The 25647-nt window shown below is 42.6% G+C and overlaps 1 protein-coding gene across 2 annotated transcripts in view; it reads right to left on the bottom strand.

The window, feature by feature from the left end:
• Positions 1-536: 536 nt before the first annotated feature.
• Positions 537-25647, bottom strand: part of HOOK1 (hook microtubule tethering protein 1) — a 51778-nt gene continuing 26667 nt past the window's right edge. For both annotated transcript variants that reach the window (XM_073544593.1, XM_073544595.1), the window contains 19 exons: positions 24714-24764; positions 23919-24051; positions 22432-22499; positions 19009-19071; positions 15154-15237; positions 12358-12515; positions 11722-11862; positions 11382-11583; positions 11000-11110; positions 10794-10881; positions 9110-9170; positions 8648-8788; positions 8282-8375; positions 8154-8188; positions 7994-8079; positions 6667-6767; positions 6349-6450; positions 6178-6246; positions 537-1801 (listed from right to left, as the gene is read on the bottom strand). In XM_073544593.1, the coding sequence (XP_073400694.1) occupies positions 1637-1801; positions 6178-6246; positions 6349-6450; positions 6667-6767; positions 7994-8079; positions 8154-8188; positions 8282-8375; positions 8648-8788; positions 9110-9170; positions 10794-10881; positions 11000-11110; positions 11382-11583; positions 11722-11862; positions 12358-12515; positions 15154-15237; positions 19009-19071; positions 22432-22499; positions 23919-24051; positions 24714-24764 (1953 nt within the window). In that variant the 3' untranslated portion in view covers positions 537-1636. The remainder of the gene's footprint in view (positions 1802-6177; positions 6247-6348; positions 6451-6666; positions 6768-7993; positions 8080-8153; positions 8189-8281; positions 8376-8647; positions 8789-9109; positions 9171-10793; positions 10882-10999; positions 11111-11381; positions 11584-11721; positions 11863-12357; positions 12516-15153; positions 15238-19008; positions 19072-22431; positions 22500-23918; positions 24052-24713; positions 24765-25647) is intronic.

The raw sequence follows: 25647 nt of genomic DNA, 5'->3' as shown, positions 1-25647 counted from the left end.
GCAAATGTTGATTAATCGAAAAGCAGGGAGATTTGTAGAAATTGTTAATCCAGTTACTAAGCTTTACTTACGTAAAATCAAGATGCGGGTGATGGGCGATTACTGATACTGCCCTCTGCTGGCATCACAGGGACAGTACAGCTTTGAGACAAGTAGGGACCAATCTGACAGCCGGGTTGCTATTGCTATTCAGCCTATCAACCAGTCTCCTGTCCTGATAGTTTGCTACAATATAGTGGTGCAGATGAGTGCATGCAGTAGTTGTAGCAAGCCCTCAGCTGTGATTTCCAATGACTCAAGGTATTTTACTAGAAATCCTGCAGCAGCCGCAACCACAGAGACTAGAGCCAACTTATTACAACTGCGCCATCTAGTGTTTAAGGACAGATCTTTTTTTTAAAAAAACAGGCGTGTCATGGATTTAGGTTTTTGTCAACTGATTTGCATGGGAAAACCTCACAAGAGACAAGATTGGGGAAAAAAAATGTGCCCTCACCCCCACACCAATCCCCCAAAATAAGTGCAACCATTCTGAATGTGGAATAAAATAATTTCATTGTACAGACATTATTAAAAATAGATTTGTGATGAAACCTCCCCTTTCTCCAGCGCGGTCACCGCAGGTAATGAATACTTGTAAGTATGCAAAATAGATCCATACAATAATCTCTTCTAACCTCAGGAGTTCCTAATATTCATAAAAATACATTGTGCTGAATGTAATGAAAATATTCACCTCCCATCATCTACAGCCACATCTAGAATAATCTACATGAACAACACGTCTAGTATTATACTACAGAGCTGCACTCGCTATTCTGCTGGTGTAGTCACTGTGTACATACATTATTTATCCTGAGTTACATCTTGTGTTATAATACTCCAGAGCTGCACTTGCTATTCTGGTGGCTGCATGTACACAGTGACTGCACCAGCAGAATAATAGTGAGTGCAGCTCTGGAGTATAATGCTGCATGCACATGTAGATTATATCTATAATGGACTGGTGAGCAGAGGTGCACAGACCCTTTAACAGTTAAAAAGCAAAACAATTACAATAAAATACCAGCACCAAACTAAGGTAATACTGGAGATTCATAGAAAGCAGCACAAAATAAAACCCGTATTGTCGCCTGGAAGCGGATCGTTCACACCTCTGCAGAGCGACTGATTTAATCACTATCGGCAACACCTCTGTTTGCCTTCTACAATTTTTTTTTATATATACGGATCACGTGCTGTTCTGGAAATAGAGCATCGGCCGACAAATAAAATACCCAAAGTGTCTTCTCAGAGGTGTGAGGCTCCAGGTATCTGATACCCGGAGAAGCCATTCTAGTAGAGGGCACGACGAAGACATTACAAGGCTTTTCTACATCTAAAATACAAAGATAAATTCCAGTGAAATCCTTATATACATCATATGATGAGACATAAATAAAATCATCCGTAAAACAAGAAAATAAAACACGAAAAACACACTGATATAGTCAGTGGGCCTCCGAGTCATCTAGAGAAGTTGATGCCAAGTAGTCCACCAGGAGGTGCCCCGAGCTGATGGCCGGCATCTCCACTGCTCTACCTCCAGGAGGAGTAAATATTTAAGTGCACTTCAGTGTTTGTCATTGGCTGCGCATTAATTGGGAGCAGCAGAATGGACGGTCACCGCCACGTTCCTCCTGGAGTTGGTGACGTGGCGCTGCTGAGATAGGAAGGATCTTCCTGAGGATCCGGCTCCAGAATCCTTCCCTCCTCGTCCGGATAAACGAGACTCCATTGCAAACTTCTGGTGCTCCAAGCTCTGCAAAAAAGTAATGTGTAAGCGAAGATCTATATCTGTGCACCGTATGGCACTAGGAATTAGTCTCTGCTCTGCAGTGTTACAGTGATTCCTATGTGCTGTAGCACTAGTATATGGAGGCTGTGTGGCACTATTATGTAGGCACTATATGGCACTATTACACAGGCTGTATGGCACTATTACATGGGCACTGTATGGCACTATTACATGGAGGCTGTGTGGCACTATTACGTAGGCACTGTATGGCACTATTACATGGAGGCTGTATTAAACTATTATATGGGTGTTGTATGGCACTATTACATGGAGAGTGTAAGGCATTATTACCTGGATGCTGCATGGCACTATTAGGCTGGAGTCACACACAAAGTATAAAAAAATTGATACATTTTACATGGACGAGAATCGCAGAAATGTTCCCTGAACATCCCATATGTCATCCATGTGCAATGCGAGGATGCTATTCTCTCTCATCTAAGCATCTGTATGGCGAGATTTTCTAGCCGGCATGCAAAATGGACATATAATGGATCCATAGCCCCAAATATTTGTGAAAACATATATACAGTATATATAATCAGTGAGACACACATATATACTGTATATATATATTTCATACAGAGCTAGATGGCAGAATAGCCGATAATTCAATTGTCGGCATCTGTAAAATCATTGCAGAAGCCGACAGGATAGGAAACATGGTTTACATGCAGCAAACCATTGCATATCCATTAGATTTATATACAGTGCCTTGCGAAAGTATTCGGCCCCCTGGAACTTTTCAACCTTTTACCACATACCATGCTTCAAACATAAAGATACCAAATGTACGGTAAATTTTTGGTGAAGAATCAACAAGTGGGACACAATTGTGAAATTAATCGAAATTTATTGGTTATTTTAAATTTTTTGAAAATTCAAAAACTGAAAAGTGGGGCGTGTAATATTATTCGTCCCCTTTACTTTCAGTGCAGCAAACTCACTCCAGAAGTTCATTGTGGATCTCTGAATGATCCAATGTTGTCCTAAATGACTAATGATGATGAATATAATCCACCTGTGTGTAATCAAGTCTCCGTATAGATGCACCTGCTCTGTGATAGTCTCAAGGTTCTGTTTGAAGCACAGAGAGCATCATGAAGACCAAGGAACACAACAGGCAGGTCCGTGATACTGTTGTGGAGAAGTTTAAAGCCGGATTTGGATACAAAATGATTTCCAAAACTTTAAACATCCCAAGGAGCACTGTGCAAGCAATCATATTAAAATGGAAGGAGTATCATAACACTGCAAATCTACCAAGACCCGGCCGTCCCTCTAAACTTTCATCTCAAACAAGGAGAAGACTGATCAGAGATGCAGCCAAGAGGCCCATGATCACTCTGGATGAACTGCAGAGATCTACAGCTGAGGTGGGACAGTCTGTCCATAGGACAATAATCAGTTGTACACTGCACAAATCTGGCCTTTATGGAAGAGTGGCAAGAAGAAAACCATTTCTCAAAGATATCCATAAAAAGTGTTTAAAGTTTGCAACCAGCCACCTGGGAGACACACCAAACATGTGCAAGAAGGTGCTCTGGTCAGATGAATCCAAAATCGAACTTTTTGGCAACAATGCCAAACTATATGTTTGGCATAAAGGCAACACAGCTCATCACCCTGAACACACCATCCCCACTGTCAAACATGGTGGTGGCAGCATCATGGTTTGAGCCTGCTTTTCTTCAGCAGGGACAGGGAAGATGGTTAAAATTGATGGGAAGATGGATGGAGACAAATACAGGACCATTCTTGAAGAAAACCTGTTGGAGTCTGCAAAAGACCTAAGACTGGGACGGAGATTTGTCTTCCAACAAGACAATGATCCCAAACATAAAGCAAAATCTACAATGGAATGGTTCACAAATAAACGTATCCAGGTGTTAGAATGGCCAAGTCACAGTCCAGACCTGAATCCAATCGAGAATCTGTGGAAAGAGCTGAAAACTGCTGTTCACAAACGATCTCCATCAAACCTCACTGAGCTCGAGCTGTTTGCCAAGGAAGAATGGGCAAGAATTTCAGTCTCTTGATGTACAAAACAGATAGAGACATACCCCAAGAGACTGCAGCTGTAATCGCAGCAAAAGGTGGCATAATAAAGTATTAAGTTAAAGGGGCCGAATAATATTGCACGCCCCACTTTTCAGTTTTTGAATTTCCCAAAAAATTTACCAATAAATTTCGTTCCAACTTCACAATTGTGTCCCTTGTTGTTGATTCTCCACCAAAAATTTAAATTTGGTATCTTTAGGTTTGAAGCATGATATGTGGGAAAAGGTTGAAAACTTCCAGGGGGCCGAATACTTTCGCAAGGCACTGTATCTCCCTCACTAATAATGTTAGTAGTGTGTTTGTGTGTAACATTTTGGAGCTGTACGTGTTAAATTATAGACCTAAATCACGGAAAAAACTGTCGTGGGCTCCTGTGCAATTTTCTCCGCCGAAGAGGGAAAGCTAGTGACTGAGGGCAGAAATTACTAGCCTAAAGAGGGACCATGATTATTGACCCCCCCCCCCCCGGCTAAAAACATCTGCCCTCAACCACCCCAGAAAAGGCGCATCTTACAATTCTGGCACTTAGCCTCTCTCTTCCCATTGCCCTGTAGCCGGTGGCATATGAGGTAATAAGGAGTTAATGTCACCTTGCTATTGTAAGGTGACATTAAGCCTGGTTAATAATGGAGAGGTGTCAATCAGACACCTATCCATTATTAATCCAATAGTATGTAAGGGTTAAAAAACCACACACATTAAGAATAAAGACTTTTAATGAAATAATTAAACACACAGGTTTGCCATCTTTATTAAACTTCCAATCCAACCGAAACCTTTATTCACCTGTAAAAAATAAAAAAGCAACAATATCCCATACTTGTCCGCCGTACAGTCAAGTCCCACGCTGCAATCCATCTCAAGGGGTTAAATAGTTTACAATCGAGAACGGTGCTAATGCGACCAGCTAGGATGTAAACCAAGAAGAAATGACTGAAAAGCTGCCTGCGCAGCCTCCCTGCCTGACCGGACATGAACTCAGTAGCGTGGGAAAGTTTCTGAACATTTTCCCACGCTGTCGAGTTCACCGTGGGTCAGGCGGGGAGGCTGTGCAGCCTCATTGTGCAGCTGTATAGAAAGACATGCAGCCGCACGCTCCGCTCCCGAGTATTAAGATGCGAGACTCGTCCGAGTTTCTCGCATGTGTGATCCTGGCCTTACACGGAGGCTGTGTGGCACTATTACATGGGAACTGTATGGCACCATTACCCAGAGGCTGTATGGCATTATTACCTGGGTGTTGTATGGCATTATTACATGGAGGCTGTATGGCACTATTATATGGAGGCTGCATGGCTCTATTACACAAAGGCTATATGGCACTATTATATAGAGGCTGTATGGCTCTATTACCGGAGGCTGTGTGGCACTATTAGGGCAGAGACAGACTGCGAGAATCGAATCGTAAAACTCGTACTGGCTGTCGGCTCTCCTGACCTGAGATTGACAGCTGCTTAGTAATCCATCACGCTGTCTTGGTCAGGTCAGGAGAGGTGCCAGGCCAGTCCGTTCAGTGCGATGCGATTCTCGCACGAGTTATACGGCTGTCTGACTCTGCCCTTACACGAAGGCTGTATGGCTCTATTACAAGGAGGCTGTGTGGCACTATTAAATGGAGGCTGTGTGGCACTATTACATGGCTGTGTGCCACTATTACACGGAGGCTGTATGGCACCATTACATGGCTGTGTGCCACTATTATGCGGAGGCTGTATGGCACCATTACATGGAGGCTGTAAGGCACTATTGCATGGAGGCTGTAAGGCACTATTGCATGGAGGCTGTGTGGCACTTTTATATGGAGGCTGTGTGGCACTATTACATGGCTGTGTGCCACTATTACACGGAGGCTGTATGGCACCATTACATGGAGGCTGTATGGCACTATTACACGGAGGCTGTAAGGCACTATTGCATGAAGGCTGTGTGGCACTTTTATATGGAGGCTGTGAGGCTCTATTACAAGGAGGCTGTGTGGCACTATTAAATGGAGGCTGTGTGCCACTATTACAAGGAGGCTGTATGGCACCATTACATGGAGGCTGTATGGCACTATTACATGGAGGCTGTATGGCACTATTACATGGAGGCTGGAAGGCTCCATTACATGAAGGCTATATGGCACTATTACATGGAGGCTGTAAGGCACTATTGCATGGAGGCTGTGTGGCACTTTTATATGGAGACTGTGTGGCACTATTACATGGAGGCTGTGTAGCACTATTACATGGGCGCTGTATGGCAGTATTATTGAGCTATGATTCGCAGTAGTCTCTCACCTTGTTGTACCACGCCGTTACTATCAGCTTCTCCTCGTATTCTCGTAGTTTTGCCAGCTGAGACTCGGCCTGTGTGAGGAAGAGGAAAGGACATATAGCCAAGAATTGCCCATTACCATCAGTAGTACGTGCACTCCTCCGTCCTCCGGTCACCGCCATGTCACAACTCACCTCCAGGTGCTCGATCCGTCGATCTTTCTCCGTCAGCTGCTTTCTCAGTAACATGATTTCGGCTGAGGCCGGGTTTAATTTTGGATCTAAAGTCTTTATTACCTACAAAAAAGAACACCCAAGTCGGCATGTGCACTAATGTACAGGACAGTCAGGATCCACAAGGTGGCGCTGCCACAATTCTAGAAGCGAGGCACTAATTAAAGGAACAGTACGTTTTGCTTATCTCAGGACCTCACGGTGACACATCTCTATCCAGGGGCCACAATCAGGATTATTAGTTAAGAATACACTGAACTTAAAGACTTTTACACTCACGTTTCTGGCTTTCTCAAGGTAAATCTTGTAGCGGTCTTCCATGGCTTTCATGTCGTCATCCTTCTTGCGCAGCGCCATTTCCAGCTCCACGATGCGCTGGGCTGTATGGGAGGAAGAAAGATTTGATACAAGGCAGAGAGCATGCAGATGAATGCCGCTCCCATAACCCCTTCATGGCAAAGACAGTTTTCGTCTCCGGTTTCAATCATGCCTTTCAAAGAAGAAGCTAAGCCCAAACCACAGCCGACGGATGCCAACTGTGCTATACAGCCGCCATCCTAGGAGGACGTCATTGACGCTATAGTATTTAGGCAAATGATGGCAGGGACAGGTTCCCTAGATGGGCTAAAAAATAAAGGAAAAAATATAAAAAAAAAAATGATTACCCCCCCCATCCCAATTGAAAAATATTTTAAAAAATAGCATAAAATCCCAATCAATCAAAATATAAAGCTAATACACTCATACGGTAAATGCTGTAAATAGGAAAAATAAAATTAAAACACTGCGATTCAGTTTTTTATGGTCACACACCTCCCTAAAAAATGCAAAAAAAATGTCTAAATTAATAACAATAAAAAATCAGCTCTGAAAAAAAATATCCCTCAAATAGGTCCATCAAATAATAAAAACGTTATAGTTTTCAATAAATGACAAAGGAAACCAAATGTTTGTTTTTTTTAACGAAAAACAAATTTCTTGGAAAAAGAAATTGTACGACGAGGTGGAAGGAAAAATGAAAAAGTAAGGATTCTGGTAAAAAGGGGAGGGAAAAAACTAAAGCCCAAAAATGAAAACTTGCCACAACAGGAAGGGGCTGAGGCACCAAATAATATATTGAAAAATTGTAAATTAAGTTTGGACTTTAATGAAAAAAAAAAACAGCAATTTTGTTATTTAGGTTTAATTTTACAACATTCAATATGTATTAAAAATGACCTGGTAACTTTATTCTGCAGGTCAGAAGGGTTACTACGACACCAAATATATATTTTATTTCTACTTACTTCTACCTAAGAAAACCTTGTTAGTTAAAAAAAGAAAAAAAAAAAAAAAGGATAAAAATGATAGAGCTTCCATATTGCAAAAGACACATTATGTGTTTGCTGCTGGGTGAACTGTAGGTTTTACGTACAGCATTTTGATTGATTTTTATAACTATAAATCTTTAGAGAGGTGATGTAACCAGCAATAAATCTGTCTGCAGTGTGCTTCCTTTAGTGGTGGCAGTGGACAGCTATAGTTTATTAACTAATGCATTGATTGGTATGGCTGCATGTTCTTTTCTCTATTTTTATCACTAGTGGGTGCCATCTTCTGCCCTTACCGCTCTGATCTGCTGCCTCAGGCTCAAAGTCTTCCAGTTGTTCTTTCTTGGTCTCTATGGCATCGTGAACCTCCTTTAACTTTTCCCTGCAAGATAAATGCTGGTCATAATCTGCTCCTATAAAACTTGTTGGGGATGAAATAGTTAATCAGATACTTACATTTGTGCTTCGATTTTCTTTTTCAATGTGTTGGACTGGAAGATAAAAGAAATAAGGGTGGTCAGGGAGCGGGTTTTATTGTGATATTAACATCTACAGATGGTTTTTGCATTAATATTCTGACTTACTCCGGTGCCTTCCGCTTCACTGTCCTGATTCTGTAAGGACTTCTGCAGATCTGCAATCTGTAGCTGTAACTCTTCCACACGGCCTAGGTTAAGCCTGTGACACAGAATATATTTTTGTGGTCATGTAGCAATACATCAAAACTTTTTCCAGTGAAACAAACATTTTAAAGAGGAACTGTAGTTCCAAGTTTTGTTCACTAGATGTCAGAAAAGACCCTAGAACTAAACCATACCGCCACCTGCACAAAATGAACTGAAACATCACTTGTGCTTTTTATACACCCCCCCCCCCCCCAATATGGACCACCTAGAGGCATTGACAACTTCCTTCACACTGGTTGTACGATGCTTGGGACGTGATCTCACCGATTCTCTGTTTCCAGCTCGCTCATCTTCCTCTGTTTTTCTTCTACCTGAACCTGGAGATCTGCGATGCGCTCATTCTCCGATCCTTCCTGCTGAACCCGGAGCATCTTATTCTCGTGCTGGAGTCTAATGAACATCTCCCTGTGATGATAACAGTTCGGGCTGAGCTATAACACACCGTACATTATACACCTATTACATAACTGGATAGTAAAGGATTCAATGGCTGCTGTCAGTGGCAGGTGACTGCTGTATGACACAGCCAGGGCCCGCCGAGTATGGAGCGAGTTCAGTTCCTGAGCCCTCTCCATACACCTGCATCCGGCACAGATCATACTATTACGTCCTTTGTTAAAATTCAATCCAACTTAAGGGTACGTTTACGATTCATGGCCACAAATGGGATGAGATTGTTATAATCAGACTACGTCTATAAATGCGGACCTGATGTGCAGTACTCACCGATATTCCACCGGCAGGAGCTCGGCAGCGAGGTTGTCCTTGCTTTTGAATACAGAATCCCCTATAGAAATACACAGAAAGAAAATGGGAGTAACCAGTAGCGGCCCCCCTGCAGCCATCAGGACCCTCAACCTCCCCTAACCCAGGGTGTCTGCCAGGGGCCTAAAAAAAACCCCTCAATTTTCCTGTAGAAAATTCTAGATTTCAATCTCAATTTACTTTTATTTATTTATTTTTTTGCAAATTTAGAGGAGTACACAGCCTATTCTCGATGTTACCTCTATCAGTGCGACCAGACAGGAGAGGCTGTGGGGAAGGTGTAGCTGCCACTATTCAGCTGCCCTCTCCATTTAGGGGACATTCCCATATCCTATCCCTTATAATAATAATACCACTGCTATACAGTGGCATGTAAACTTTTGTTCACCCCTGTTAAAAATTATTGCTATTGTGAACATTTATGATCTCTAAAAGGGCTAAAGTTAAAGATGACACATTTCCTTTGTATTTCTGAAAAAAAAAAATATATATTTTCATCTTTTACATTTAAAAAATTACAAAACGGAAAATGGACTGAAGGAAAGGTTTGGGCACCTTTGCAAAGAGGTTTGAAGTTGCCCTTTCCTCAGTTCGAAATGTAATTAAGAAATAGCAATTATCAGGAACAGTGGAGGTCAAGATAAGGTCTGAAAAACCAAGCAAAGAGTCATCAGAAGAAATCGTCTCCTGCGTCCTCACCATAAAATTCAGCATCAGAATTATGCAAAAGAACATCTCAAGAAGCATGATGTATTTTGGAAACAAGTCCTGTGGACCAATGAGATTAAAACCGAAGTCTTTAGCCACAATGATCAAATGTATGTGTTGAGAAAAAAGGGCACATAATTTCAGGAAAACAACATCTCAACAACCATTAAGGGTGGATCGGTCATGTTGCAGCCAATGGCACGAGGAACATTGCACGGGTAGAGGGAATAATGGATTCAATCAAATTTCAACAAATACATGATGCAACCATAACACATCTGAAAAAAATCTGAAAGTGTAAAGAGGATGGTTTCTACAAATGGATAATGATCCTAAGCACACGTCAAAATCCACAATAGAAGACCTCAAAAGGCACAAGCTGAAGGTTTTACAATGGCCCTCACAGTCCCCTGATCTGAACACCATTGAAAATCTGTGGCTCAACCTCAAAATAGCAGAAGATGCAAGACGACCGGGAATCTCACAGAACTGGAGGAATGGATGAAAATCCCTCACACAAGAATTGAAAGTCTCTTGCCTGGCTGCAAAAAACATTTACAAGCTGTGATACTTTCAAAAGGGGGCGCTACTGGATACAAACCATGCAGGGTGCCCAAAGTTTTGCATCATCCCATTTTCCTTTTGTAATTTTTAAAATGTAAAAGATGAAAAAAAAAAAAAAAAAATATATATATATATATATATATGCCTAAAATATAAAGTAAATGTGTCATCTTTAACTTTAGGCCTTTCATCTTCAACCTGCTTAACTGCTCACAATAACAGTAATTTTGACCAGGTGTGCCAAAACCTTTACATGCCACTGTATATACTGTATGTTGCCCTTTGCATCACACAATATACCAGCTCATAGCAGCGCTGACTTTACACAATGTATGTAATGATTAGCGTCCCTGGTATGTCCATTACGACTCACCAGACTGATTAAGGTGGTCCTGCTGCACCAGGGAACATCGCAGCTCCTCATTGGTCTCCTTCAGAGCATCTCGCTGGACAATCAGTCTCTACATGGGGGCAGGAAAAGGAGAATGAATTAATTTATACATGTGCAAAATGACATCCAGCGTATCCGCCATCCCCACAACACGGGACAAAAGACCACGGCGACCCCAGTACTGATACCTCTTTTTCTTTCCCAAGTGCTTCTTGCTTCTCCCGGAGTCGGGTCATCTCGTAGGCCAGTGTGTCCGCTCGCTTACTTTCCATAGAGAGCTTGGAGTGCAGATCCTGGACCTGTAGATATGAGAAAAGATGGAAGGTGATAGGAAACCTTGTATGGAAAGAGGAAAACAATGACCTAATCCCTTCCCAACACAGGACGCACACGTACAGCAATGGGGGTGTATCAATCCCATGGACTGAGTTGACGCTGCACAGGTCGGGTGTAAGTTTTTATACATCCAGCACCAACCTCAACCTCATCGGCACCATTATCCTCCCGATACGGAAGTGAGGGATGACGGAAGACCCTTTTAACCTCATGGTTAGTTCCACGTGTCCTCACCTGCCGCTTGTACGTCTCCAGCTGGGTGCGTGCAGCATTGGCTTTCTTCAGCTCCTCCTCCAGGCTGACTGTGTTGTGCATATACATTAAGTTTGTGTCTTCCAGAGACTTCACTTGTCTCCGCAGGTCGTTCAGGTCCTCCAGTTTCTTGCGGTATGACTCCACCGTAGATTCCAGCTTTGAGGCTTTATCAGATGTCGTCCTGCAAGGAGGACATTGGTCATTGTGGATGCATTTTTTATTTTTACAAACCACCATAAAAAGTATTTACCCCCCCTGCGCAGTTTAGTGTGAATACTTTTTGCTATATATTTGACTCAAGGATACACTTGAAAGTCACCTGAGAACATCGATTTCATCCTTCAGGACTCTAGACTCCTCAGCCAGGCTGGCCAGCTCATCGTTCCTGTTCTGGGTCTCGATCAGTTGCCGCTCCAGCTCCTCGCAATGCGCCCGGTAGTCATCCTTCGCAGCTTCCAGTCTGTTAATTAAACCATGAATTGATGAAAGTGATTCTAACATTTTTAAAAAAACATGCTTGGTGCTGCTGGAGACAGACTGGAAAGAACCAGTCTCCTTCACCCTCTAGCAGTTGAATTCCCCTGTACATGGAGCCTTCTTACATCCCCTGCAGATGGAGACTTCTCCACTATGGGCACATTGATTCTGCACCATCTCTGCTCCTTTCCTTCCACTGGCTCCTCTGCAATTTGCAAATTTGCAGGGTATCACTGTGCAGAGACCCGACTGAAGGAGAGGTCCGAGTACGTGTGACCACCAGCAACAGCTCATTAGAACAATGAGTACATTACCATACACTCTGAACACCAGATGGCGCCATATTATGTCAGTAAATGGCAAGTCACTGGATCATTTTAATGTATGTAGATGCTGAATATAGCTCCTTTAATGATGTATGCACAATCCCTTTAAGGTCTCTGGTACACCTCCGTCACGTGCTCGTCCCCACTGTTACCTATAGTTCTCCTCCTGCACTTGCTCCAGCTGTATTTGGAGGTATTTCTTGGCCACGGTTGTGGTGGGCTCCTCGGAGGAGTCTAACTGGTTTAGCCTTTCGTTCTGGACTTCGTTTTCGGCTAGGAGGCTGTTTCTTTCTTCCTGTAGACCGGCCACCTAATAATGCACAAAGGTTAGCAATACCATAAGATACCGTTACGCTCTCTCCTCATCACATGGCATTAACTCCATTGGGACCACACAAAATGAATAATGATAATGTCAGAATACAATTCCCAGATACAGGTGGTCAGCACAAGCTGGGGGGTTGCAGTTTGAAGTCCACAGGTGGGAGGATTACGGGTATAGAAGGACCCTTCATCAAATTTAAAACCTGGGAATGGTTTTATCTCTTACGACACGGACACATGGTGATTGCTCACTGTATATTTGCTCACGAGCTTCCAAGGTAATTCTAAAAAAAAGCATCAAAGAAGGAGCCAAAAGAGCACAAAGGGACGAGAGAACATTAGTGGGGCGAGATCTATATGTCAACGGGTTGGGTGAGATCTGATGGAGTGGAGAAGCCTGTAATGCTCACTGATCCAAGTGTTAGATGTAACATACAATCAACATAAGGAGAAAAGTATGTGCCCCCTCCACATCCACCTACAGGAGCTTTCCTCACCTCCCATCCTAAATCCATGGACATTAATATGGAGTCGCCCTCTGCAGATTTAAGAGCTCCTGCTCTTCTAGGAAGGATTGCTAGAAGATTTTGGAGGAGTCTGTGGGAATTTTTGCCTCTTCATCCTGAAGAGCATTTGTGAGGTCAGACCCTGATGTTAGGGGGAGGTCTGGCTCACAATCTCCATTATAGGATGGGGTTGAGGTCCGGGCTATGTGCGGTCGCTCATGTTCTCCCCTCCATGTCTGTATGGAGCTAGTACATTGGGCACAATCATGGGGGACAGAAAAGGGTCTTCCCCAAACTGTTCCCATTAAGCTGAAGCTACAATTGTCCACAATGTCTTGTGCTGAAGATCAGGATTTCCCTTCACTGGAGCTGAGGGTCCAAGGCAGCCTCCTGATAACAAGCCCATAGTATTATCCTCCTCTACCATCTGTACAGCGGGCACTATGCTGCCGGGGGTAACGTCCTCCTGGAATCAACAAATGAAGACTCCTCCATCAGACGCAGATAGAGAAGTGTGACCCATCACTGCACAGAACACGTCTCCTCCAGAGTCTAGCGGTGACGGCATTACACCAATCTGACCCTCGGCATTGTGCTTGGTGATGTACGGCTGCATGCAGCTGCTCGGCCATGAACCTCTCGGAGGGGTTGCAGTGTTTATGCTGACACCAGAGGAGGTCTGGACTCTGCAGTTATGTGGTCATCAGAGTGTTGGTAACTTTTATGCCCTCTGCTCCTCAGCCCTCGGCCCCCCGCTCTGTAATGTTACGGGGGTCTCCTCTTCATGGCTAAGTTGCTTCGGCTTCTTCCACTACTCAATAATATCACTCTCAAGTGATGGGGGAAGATTTAGGAGGAAGAAATGTTATGAACGGACTTTGTTTCCCGATGCCTCCTATTAGGAAGCCTGAAATCAATGATTGAGACGTGCGTCCTGGACTTCCCTCCATATAATGTATATATGAAGACTACTATTGGCTGTCAAGACATGCTGGGGGTTGTAGTTTGGAGACTACAGATATAGAAGATCCTTACAGCTAAAGACCGGAGAATAATCTATTACATGAATACACAGTATTAGTTTATGGTCTGTAATGATGGAGACATATAGACAAAACAGTAGATTTAAATCCACTTGCATCATTTTTCATTTTAGATGCATTGCAGAAATAATAAAATGGTTGCAAAAATCTACACGTGCTATAAGACAGTAAGAGCAATTCTTTCCCTAGACCCGTTCAGAGATACTGCATTTAGTAAACGCCTGAACTCCAGCACTTCCAGGGTTAACCTGCCTTATTTGATATGTTGGATATTAGCAGGCAGGAAGGAAACCTTTGTTCTACAAATGTCCAAAAAGAGAAATATAGCAAATATCAGCTTCTATTGCTGCTGCCACGACCAGCCAGACACAAGCCACAAGTGTTGAGCGGGAACCTGAACCCTGCGGGCAGCTACGGGTGAAGGCTGAGGTGCATTGCATAAGTACCGGCACCCCTACATGGAGGGTAATGTTATAAAACCGGTTAACTGGTCAGAGCTTAGAGCCACATGAAGTTCAGCGATTGATCTGCCATGAGGCGTGGAGCGAGGCCAGCAGTGACGGCCAACATGATCCTAATGTCTGCTGGTGCGTTACTCATTAACCGTCCGCATGATACAATGCAGTTGAGGGAGGTGCAGGAGATACCTGCCGAAAGTCCTGTCTGCACAGTATCAAAACAATGGTTACAAAAGTGTTCGCTTAAAATTTGTGCAGAATCAAAACTTTTCACAGCTCAAAGTTTGTTACAACTGTACCCAGCTTCTACAATCCTCTGTGAGAGCAAGAAGTTTGGACTGCAGATTCACTGGTGTGCTTAGCTCAAGGTGGGTTGTCAGGATTAGATACAATTGTAACAAACCCTCAGCTGTGAGAAGTATTAGAACAAAATGGGCTTTCAGGTTATAGCTGGAAGGAAGAATGGCTGCACTCACTGACACTGAGATTAGCAGCAGCTGAACAGATTCGTCTAAATATTGTCCATAATTGATGCCCCGGGTGAGCCCGGAATCCGCCACCTGACTGCCGCCAGTAAGGACTGATGAAGCTGTAGAGATAAGTCTGCGGTCGCTCACCTGCAGGTCCAGCTCCTGGCATCTTTGCCTCAGTTCTTCCTTCTCAGCTTCTGCCTCCTGAAGTAATTCCAGAGCTCGCTTCAACTGAAAATCATGAAATAAAGTTTAGACTTTTACAGAGGTGGAGATACCCAATGTGCTTATCTTATATTACTTAAATTTCTTTATTTTTTTTTAAACGGAGAAAAAGTAGTGGGGGAAGTTCCAACTTTTAAAAACGTTTTTCTTTACTTTACATTTTATTTGTAAGGCCTGTTTCACACTTCCGTTTTTCAGATCAGTTGTAATCGGCGAAAATGGCAGAAAACGGATCCGTCTCCGTTATCACAGCAACGTGTGCCACCGGAACGCTGTTTTCACGGATTCGGCGAAGGCTGAATTTTAAAGGAACGGGTGCCCGGAAAAAAGGAGAGAGAGAGGAGAGAGAATATGTTTTACGATCCCGGAGTGGCATTACTGGGTTAAAAATGATCCCGGAGCAAAGCTTCCGGGCGTGCGCACATGAAAATAACGGACCGTCAAGAAGAAAAAATGTTGCAGTGTCCGTCTCATCCACCCGGGAGCCAGAAAACTTTTGGCGGATCCGTCAACCGTCAGTCAAGATCCGCCAATAATGTAAGTCTATGGGGGAACAAAACGGGTCCGCCCCTTTTTGGCGGATCCGGTTTTTTAAAAAATTGGCGGATTATGACTGACGTGAAAAAACTGAAGTGTGAAAGAGGCCTTAGCCTCCCGAGGGGACTTGAACCTGCGATTGTTTGATCGCTTGTACTATATACTGCAATACTTCAGTACTGGGAGTATGCAGTGCAAATCAAGGCGTCCTATCAATCCCAGCATATGTTTAGGCTTCATAGGATGATCAACCTTGGCTTTAATGGAAACCCATCAGCACCAGAGATCACCTCGCGAGGGAACAACAGGTGCCAGAATGAATGTCGCAGCTGGATTGGGCTGCATCAATGCTGTTATCAAAGACAGATTGCCTTAGGCCGGAGTCACACTGGCGAGGAATACGGGAGAGTGAGAGGCGCAAAAAGCACGCATTAGACACGGACCAATGATTCTCTATGGGGTCACTCGCACCAGCCGTATATTTCTCCTCAGTATCCTACGCTCCGTGCCACTCGCAGCATGCTGCGATTGTCAGCGTACTACGCCCGTAATACGCCAATGCAAGTCTATGGGTGCGCAAAAAATACGGATTACACACGGACCACACATGTGACTTGCGAGAAATACGCACCAGGTGTCTTTTAGAAACCCTGTCATAGGGCTCCATTATATGTCCATTTTGCAAGCCTGCGAGAAAATCTCGCCATACGGATGCCATGCGGATTACATACGGATGCTGACATGCGCAAAATACGCGACCACACCTTGATTACGGATGACATACGGAGCACTATTTAGGGGTCTGTCATCCGTATTACGCATGTAAAATACTGACCGTATTTTGCGCTGGTTAGTGTGACTCCAGCCTTAAGGTGGTTTAACAGAAGCAGGTGCTGGCTGTGTAGCACAGCCGGCGCCTGTCCCGTGTGAAGCTCAGCTCCAGGGTCTGCTCCGTATACCTGATCCAGCAGAAGGGAGTTATAGTCCAAGAGGGTTAGGCTATGTGCACACGTTGCAGATTCTGCTGTGGAATTTTCCGCGCAGATTTTGCTAAATCCGCAGGTAAAATGACCTGCATTTTACCTGTGGATTTAGTGCAGATATACTGCGAATTTTCTGCAGATTTTGTGCGGATTTCCCCTGCGGTTTTACACCTGAGGATTTCTATCATGGAGCAGGTGTAAAACTGCTGCGGATCCACACAAAAGAATTGACATGCTGCAGTTTTAAATAAGCAGCAAATCTGCGTGGAAAAATATGCAGCATGTGAACTGCGTTTTTTGATTTCCATAGAGTAGAATGGTACTGTACATCACTTGCAGTTCTGCTGCGGATCCGCAGGGCCAAATCCGCTGCGGATCCGCAGCAGAATCCGCAATGTGTGCACATACCCTAATACCTGTATAGAACTGTATATAGGGTAATACTTGGTGAATACATGCAGTTGATACAAAAAGTCTGCACAATCCTGTTAAAAGACCAAGCTATTGTTATGTTAAAAAAAAAATCACGTCATACAAAGAAGAATGATTTCAGAACTTTTTCCACCATTAATGTCTCCCAGAAACAAACTGAAATCATTTTAAGGGGAAATAAAAATAAAATATTGTGCTTGCATAAGTGTGAGCACCCTCTTATGTTTGGGGATGTAGTTGTGATCAGCGTTAGCCAATCACATTTACACTCACGATACATTGCAGTCAGTGCTTGACCGCTGTCATGTACAGGGATTCTGATTGACTCCAGAGAAAGTTTCGCTGGTCTAGGAAGTTTTTCCTGGCATTTTCTTAGTTGAGTTTTACAAAAAAAGCCACAAACAGCTGACAACAAAACAAAGGGATCAGTCTGGAGAAGGGTACAAAAAACTTTCCCCAGGCATTAAGATCTACCATGGAGAACTGTGAAGACTTCATCAAGACAGGGCTTAAATTGAGCACAAGAGTGACAATATCTTGAACTGGACAACCCTCAAACATTGATGGAAAGACAAGTAGAAAAATTTGTCCTGGAGGCTGCCAAGAGGCTGATAGCAACATTAAAGGAGCTTCAGGAATTTCTGGAAAGTCCTGGTTGTATCCTGCACGTGACAGCAATCTCAAGTATTCTTCATGTCCGGCCTGTGGGGTGCGTGGCAAGACAGAAGCCTTTTTTGACAAAGAAAAACATCCAAGTCTGGGTATCTTTTGCCAGACTTGGATGGCCAAAGGCATGAGAGAAATGTATTCTGGTCTGATTAAGTCCAGGCTATGTTTTTTGGCCATAATTCCAAGTTTGATGCAAAGCCAACAACACTGCATCACCAAAAGAACATCATACTCAGAGTGAGCCCTAAGAGACCTCCAAATCAAAAAGATCAGAGTTTTAGACTTGCCTAGCTAGGACCCACACCTGAATCCTAGTGACAATCTGTGGGTGACCTGAAGAGGGCGCTGTATACAGGAGATGCCCCTGCAATCTGACAGATGTGGAGCTACTGCAAGGAAGAGTAGGAAAAGATCACCAGTTCTAGATGTGCCGCACTGATAAGACACTGACCCAAAAAGACAAAATGCTGCCAGAAATTGAAAGGGGACTTCAACAAAGTATTAAATTGCAGATTTATGCAAACACAAATGTAATTATTTTTCCACCCCAAAAATATCAGTATATTTTTCAATGGATTTGTACAGATTATGGGTGACATTAAAGGTGTAATGAATCTTCTTGTTATGCTTTTTATTGCATGACAACAAAATCTGGAATTTTAACAGGGGTGTGTAGACTTTTTATATCCACGGAACATGAGATGGGAGCTTGTATAATATTCCTTATTGACATATATTCTCTTTGATATACATGGAATGTATAGGCGGGTACTGGTGACTGATCCTGTGCTGTCACCTCCTCCATTTATCGGCTTGTTGCTCATGAGGTTTACTAGCGGCCCATACATTGACTTTGGGACGTAACGAGTGTATCAGCAGCCATATAATTTGGATTGCCAACGAAGCCTGTGTCGGGGCTTCGTCCTATGAACGGCTTCATGTATCCTAATAAAAATGACATCTTTTTGCCGTCGGACAGCGGCAGCGACTGACACAAAGCTTAGCTGGTGACTCAGCCAGACGTGGATGTTCAGGGTGTTGCTCAACTAGCAATTCCCCAACATACACTTATCACTGGACTCGTTCTGGTCCTATTTCTCTACATCTATGATTGCGGCACTGAGAAGTGTTGGCCATCACAGGGGCCACATATTACCTGCTGCTGCAGATCTCCAGGCGACTCGATCGTTGGAGAATCCACCACCTCTTTACACATTAGCTGTAAGAGATCCGATACAAATGTCATTCATGGCGGACAGTCACTAAACATTCGCTCACTGATGTCAGATAACATATCGCACGGATATAGCTTCTATCCAGCAATACTGAGGGGATGGGGGTATTCTCACTGTTACTGCCTGCGAGAGCAAGAGGAGGGGGGAATTAATTCCAATGCAGCTAATATGGGTGACAATGATGGGAGTCAGACAGCTACTTCCTGTCCAATGAACGTCCCTTTTTCGCTACCTATGGTGGTAGGAACTGTGAGAAACGAAGAACAACATTACGTCATATCATTTAGCAGTATTCTTTATAAAGATCCCAAACTTAAAGGCTGTAATACATCCACTATGTATGCATATACGCCCATACAGCCCTCTTCTCCTCTTTTGGTGCAGGCTCCCGAGATGGACAGGAAGAAGCTGTCTGACACCTGCCTGGACGCTGGAGCTCTGGTTGGTGGGATGGGGTAGGGAAGTGGCCTTTGGTCCTCCTGCCCCTTGACATTACCTCCTTCTTTACTCCAGACACAGCCTCTGGTTCCAGGGGAAGCTCCAGTGACATAACCGTCCATATATGGACATTTACCATATATGGGTGGTGATGTCACTGGAGCTTCCCACCTGAGCAGATAAAACGCAGGTGGGAGACTTATTGACGTACTACAGGAAGTTTTCGGCAATTTTTCAGCTACTCTTAGTCACGTGAAAGGTTCAGCTCAGATTCTCTATCACACACATGCTGTGAACATTTTCTAAGGTCTCTGGAATTGAAAAGCTACTATCCCTCGGGTTTCTAATAACACATGAGAGGAAGAATAACATGAAGATGAGAAAAGATGTCACTAGGCGATCAGTCCCACAGCTGCGTGCCTGACGTGAGGATGGGGGGCCTCTCATGGAGGGATCTATCACGAGGCGAATAAAAGGATTTAGGGGAAGATGGTGGGGTCTTCCTATATTGGATCTGTTATTATCGCTTTATACAAAGAAGGGGTTAATTCCTCTTCAAATATATATATATATACACATCCATACTCACCAGGTGTGACCTGGATACTGTGAGTGTTTTACTGCTGCTTAGCATAAAGCACATACCAGAGCCGTGATACAACCAGGCCGATGCAAATATCATGTATCATGATATATGCAAATATATGGAAACACGACTGACATGCAAGACTAGGCGCGAAAAAAAGTAAGCTATGCAAAGACGCCTCATCCCAGAGAATTTGATACTGTGCGCGAAGAGCTAGGTGTTATCTACGAGTGCAAGGCCCGGTGCTCAGAGCCATGTAACGCACAATGGACACACGGTGAAAAACTGAAAATGTAAAGGACATAATATGTAACACAAATAAATATAAAAAAGAAAATTAAAAAAAGTTAAAATATAATAAAACAATACAAAAAAGGCGATGATTTAGTAAAAAAAAAATTAACAACAAAGCATTTGTATTGTACAAACATTGCATTACAAAACTCCTACACATATTAGGCAACAACACGGCCACAAAAAAACTGAAGAATTATTTCAACTTGTTATTTAGTTTGAAAGGAGCGCAGACTAAAATAAATAAAAAATAGCTTTTTGCTATGTTCTTATTATAATTAATAATATATTATATTAATATGTATACAATAATATTATTATATAATTTATAAATTATTATTATACATTATATGAATATAAATTGTTATAATTAATAATAACCAACAGTTCATTACAATTATATACATATATCACACAGTAATTTATATGTAGTCCCAACTGGTGGCAATAAAAAAACTAATGCCACAGGCTGTGTTCACACGTTGCGCTTTTTGCTGCGTTTTTTTTTCTGCAGACAAAACCTGCTCTCTTGTCATTAAAGAAGCTGCTTACAAGAGGCAGATTTTTCTGCGTATTTTCTGTGTTTTTTGTTCTCTCTTATTATGCATGCTGATAACGTTTAGTGTCCCCCCCCCGCTACTCGACTATCCCCTCTCCAGTCCATACTTAATGCAGCAGCCAGGATCGTCCATCTGGCTAATCGGTTCTCGGACGTGTCCGCTCTTTGCCAGTCCGCACATTGGCTGCCCATTCACTATAGTATCCAAATCAAAGTACTTGTTCTCACCCACAAAGCTCTCCACAGTGCAGCACCCCCCCTACATCTCCTCCCTCATTTCTGTCTATCAGCCTAACCGACCGCTACGCTCTGAAAACGACTTTCGACTAACCTCTGCACTAATCCGCACCTCCCACTCCCGACTCCAAGATTTCTCCCACGCTGCGCCAATCCTCTGGAATGCTCTACACCAAGAAATTAGGACTATCCACAATTTGCATAGTTTTAGGCGCTCCCTCAAAACACATTTTTTCAGAGCGGCCTATCACATTCACTAATCAAAGTCATTCTATGTGTAAGTGTGCGTGTGTAGCCCATTCACTATCTCCATCCATCCTTCACTCCCTCAAGATGGCTGGACCTTCATTGTAAATACACCATTGTAAATACACCCCTGTACTCTGTATCTCCCCCACCTCATTGTACTTTGTAAGCTCTCACCAGCAGGGGCGGCTTATTTTGCTTTAATTATTGTATTGTTAACATTGTTACTTATGACTTGTGTTTTGAAACTGTTAAACTGTAAAGCGCTGCGGAATATGTTGGCGCTATATAAATAAAGATTATTATTATTATAATGCAACTTCTTTAAGGTTTTTGCTCCAAAACCTGACACCTGCATTTTTAAAGCAGTTTTTTTGCTGAGTTTTTGCACTTACTCATTGCTTTCTATAGGTGCAAAAATGCTGAAAGAAGTGACATGATGCAGTTTGCAAAAATGCAGCAGTTTGCTAAATCAGTCAGAAAAAAAAGAATTAATGTGTGTTCTTGGGATTTCTGAAATTTTATAGCTTTTGCTAGTGCTGTTAAAACGCAGCTTAAAATTTGCATTAAAAAAGCTGCGAAAACGCAATGTGTGAACATAAATTTGAAAATTTTTAAAGGTTATTACCACTGGAGAGGAAAAACACTAAAAACAGATAAGTTTGAAAGCAGGGAAAGCCTAATATTAAAAAGGGCCAGTGGGGTAATAATATATACAAACAGGACGAGAGATGTTTCTTTCTGTTCGGATGGATGAAAAGTCTGCAGCAGATCAACAGTCACTGATTGGCTGCAGTGGTCATGCCAGGAGACTGGCATAGGAATCAGTACAGAATGCAGAGGAGCAGCAGGGATTAGGTAGGTGAGTATTTTTTTTTTTTTACACCAACCTGAACCCATTAAGGTTAACTTTTATAGTGGACAACCCCTTTAAGGCTTTTTCAGGCCTGGTAATGAAGAAGTCAATAGTCAGCGTGCCCTTACCTCCTGGATGGCAGTCATTACCATGTGCTGTACAGACTCTTCCAGGGTCATTATGGTCTGGATATGTTCTGAAATTTAAACAATAGAATGTCATGATGCCAGATCAGTTTGTATCTACAAAACAAGACTCAATGTACCGTCCATCCATCGGATTTTAGACTAACTGGATTCTCAATCGACGTATGAGGACTTATATTTTTTTTCAACTGAGCTATTTAATGTACCATATAAGTCTTGAAAAGAATGGACTTTTTTTTTTTGGTGAAGTAAAATGATAAAGAAAAGTAAACTCTAATTTTCGGTTATGTTGTTACAGCGTTCACTGTATGGTACAAAATCCAAAAAAGTGACTATTCAAACCAAGCACAAGCGCTCGGTGCACACTTGATGTGGCCAAATAGTTTAGTGCACTTGTTTTCCATCAATCTCTGCTCTTCCGCTACCTACTATAGCCAGAGCTGTCAATAAATAAGGGAGAGAAGATAAAATAAGTGGGAAAGAGCGCTGATCTGCTTGGCCACACCAATGGAGCACCGAACGCCTGTGCTTGGCTTGAACAGTCATTTCAGCTGAGGCACTCCTTTTAACTACATTTTGTAGATCAGTACTGATATGGCGATACCGAATTAATATAGTGTATGTAAAGTTTTACATCATTTACAAAAACAAAAACTTTATTGTAGCCATTGTCTGACACCCGGCCACAACTTTATTTTCTGTTGATGAAGGTTTGTGAGGGTTTATTTATGCAGGTAAAAGTAGTTTCATTGAAATCATTTTGGAATATAAGCTACCTTCTGATCACTCTGTGTTCAGTTTTTGGAAGAATTTCTGGCTATTTTTTTTTTACATTGTTTGTTAGGTTTTTTTTCTTTTACATCTTTTCCCAACAATTAAACCTTCTTTTCCATTTTCTTAGTCCAACTTGGGACCTAAATTGCTTCTGCATAAAGAGCGCTGACCCCATCAAAGGAGTAAGGACAGAAGAGCTGTAGCACTGCGGAATTTGTTGGCTCTATATAAATAAAGATTATTATTATTATCTAGGGACCAAGATAATCTTATCAAGATGGTAAGATGGTATGTAAAGCCCCCGTTACACATAACGATCTCCCAGCGATCCCACCAACGATCCGACATGATGGGATCGCTGGGACATCGTTAGGCTGATCGCTGGTGAGCTGTCACATAGACATCCCCAGCAATCAGGGTCAGCGACGCTGGACGCTGGTTTCTAATGTAACCATCGGGTATCCAGGAGCCGCGGCTCCTGGATACCCGCTGTTTACCTTGGAAACAGGCGTACCTTCAATCACTGCCACTGCAGCAAGAACCCAGCTGTAAATCACAAAGAATTCACACTGGGTGTGAAGCAGCTCAGCACCAATGCTACTCCACACAGGTCCACCCACATCTGCCATAAATGCCCTGTGATCAGTCACCTCTGGTGCTGTGTTCATTCACGGATACATTATAGATGTTCGTACCTTGTTTCTTGTCGCAGTTAACAGCACATCCCAGTATGAGCTGTAATAAGTGCCCCATCTCTGTGGGATCTGACGTTTCTGCAATCTTACTGCAATCAGGGAGCAGACATTCTGAAATGTGCTGATTTAATACCTGAAGAAAAGAAACTTTCATAATGTACAGTGACTGCACCAGCAGAATAGTGAGTGCAGCTCTGGAGTATAATACAGGATATAACTCAGGATCAGAAATGTAATGTATGTACACAGTGACTGCACCAGCAGAATAGTGAGTGGAGCTCTGGAGTATAATACAGGATGTTACTCAGGATCAGTAATGTAATGTATGTACACAGTGACTGCACCAGCAGAATAGTGAGTGCAGCTCTGGAGTATAATACAGGATGTAACTCAGGATCAGTAATGTAATGTATGTACACAGTGACTGCACCAGCAGAAAGTGAGTGCAGCTCTGGAGTATAATACAGGATGTTACTCAGGATCAGTAATGTAATGTATGTGCACAGTGACTGCACCAGCAGAATAGTGAGTGCAGCTCTGGAGTATAATACAGGATGTAACTCAGGATCAGTAATGTAATGTATGTACACAGTGACTGCACCAGCAGAAAGTGAGTGCAGCTCTGGAGTATAATACAGGATGTAACTCAGGATCAGTAATGTAATGTATGTACACAGTGACTGCACCAGCAGAATAGTGAGTGCAGCTCTGGAGTATAATACAGAATGTAACTTAGAATCACTAAAGTTATTTCTTATATATACAAAGTGTTGAGCATTTCAACTTCTCTCATACCTCGCGATAATAATCCACAATTCCTTGTAGAATCTTCTTTAGATTATTGATCTAAACACAGAAAGGGCACCATTAAAGTAATTATAAACCAATATAATTTCCAGGTTTTATTATAAACAGCTCTCTGCTACAACAGAAGTACATTATGAGTTGCCCATTCCACTCTGTAATGGTATGACAAACCCGACGTGTTTTAAGTCCCATGAAGAGTCTGGATTGATGAAACGCGCCAAGTCGCAGAGATAGTGCAGGGCCTCCATAACAGGGCTAGGTGTGGACTGCCAATGTCAGGGCGGGAGTTGGGGATTTCGTTTTTGATAGCCCTAATAAGGATCTTTAGGGCTATACCTTTGTCCCTGTTTTCCAGGATGGAATTACCGGGATTATACACTCCCTGGACCCGAATGATTTTGTCTAATGGATGAGATCACTATGGTTTTTCTCCATTTACTAACCGTTTTGGAGGTATAAATTGTCTCACCCATTTTTGATGTACTTGCTTTTATCAATTACATATTTAAAAACAGTAGCCCATGAAACTGGGCCTTAGGTTTGATAAATCCTCTTTGTGACCACTGACGCTTAACTTTTTTATTCTCATACAGTAGATAGATGCATTTGATCTAGTCACTGGTTTGTTCCAGAACTGGCTAATTCTAGGCCATGTAGACACATTGATAGTTATTGTGTACTGTCACTACAGGTGTCCGTGATTTGCTGTATAGATTGGTTACCTCTATAGTTTTAGCACCTTATTGGGGTATCTGACTATTTACATTTACAGTTGGACTCTTTATTTACAGCTATAACAGGATTTTTGTCCTTTCTCTTTTATTATGGCGGCAAATATTTTATCTATATTAAAAGTTATATTTTATATTTCACTTTTTTGCTGTTTACATATTTGAACTGTTTCAGCCTTTTTGAGTGGGTT

This window comes from Dendrobates tinctorius, unplaced genomic scaffold (assembly GCF_039654945.1).
Source record: "Dendrobates tinctorius isolate UK_male_01 unplaced genomic scaffold, ASM3965494v1 ptg000138l, whole genome shotgun sequence".
In the NCBI taxonomy this organism is placed as follows: Eukaryota; Metazoa; Chordata; class Amphibia; order Anura; family Dendrobatidae; genus Dendrobates; species Dendrobates tinctorius.
This window is presented reverse-complemented; position numbering and strand designations above follow the sequence as displayed.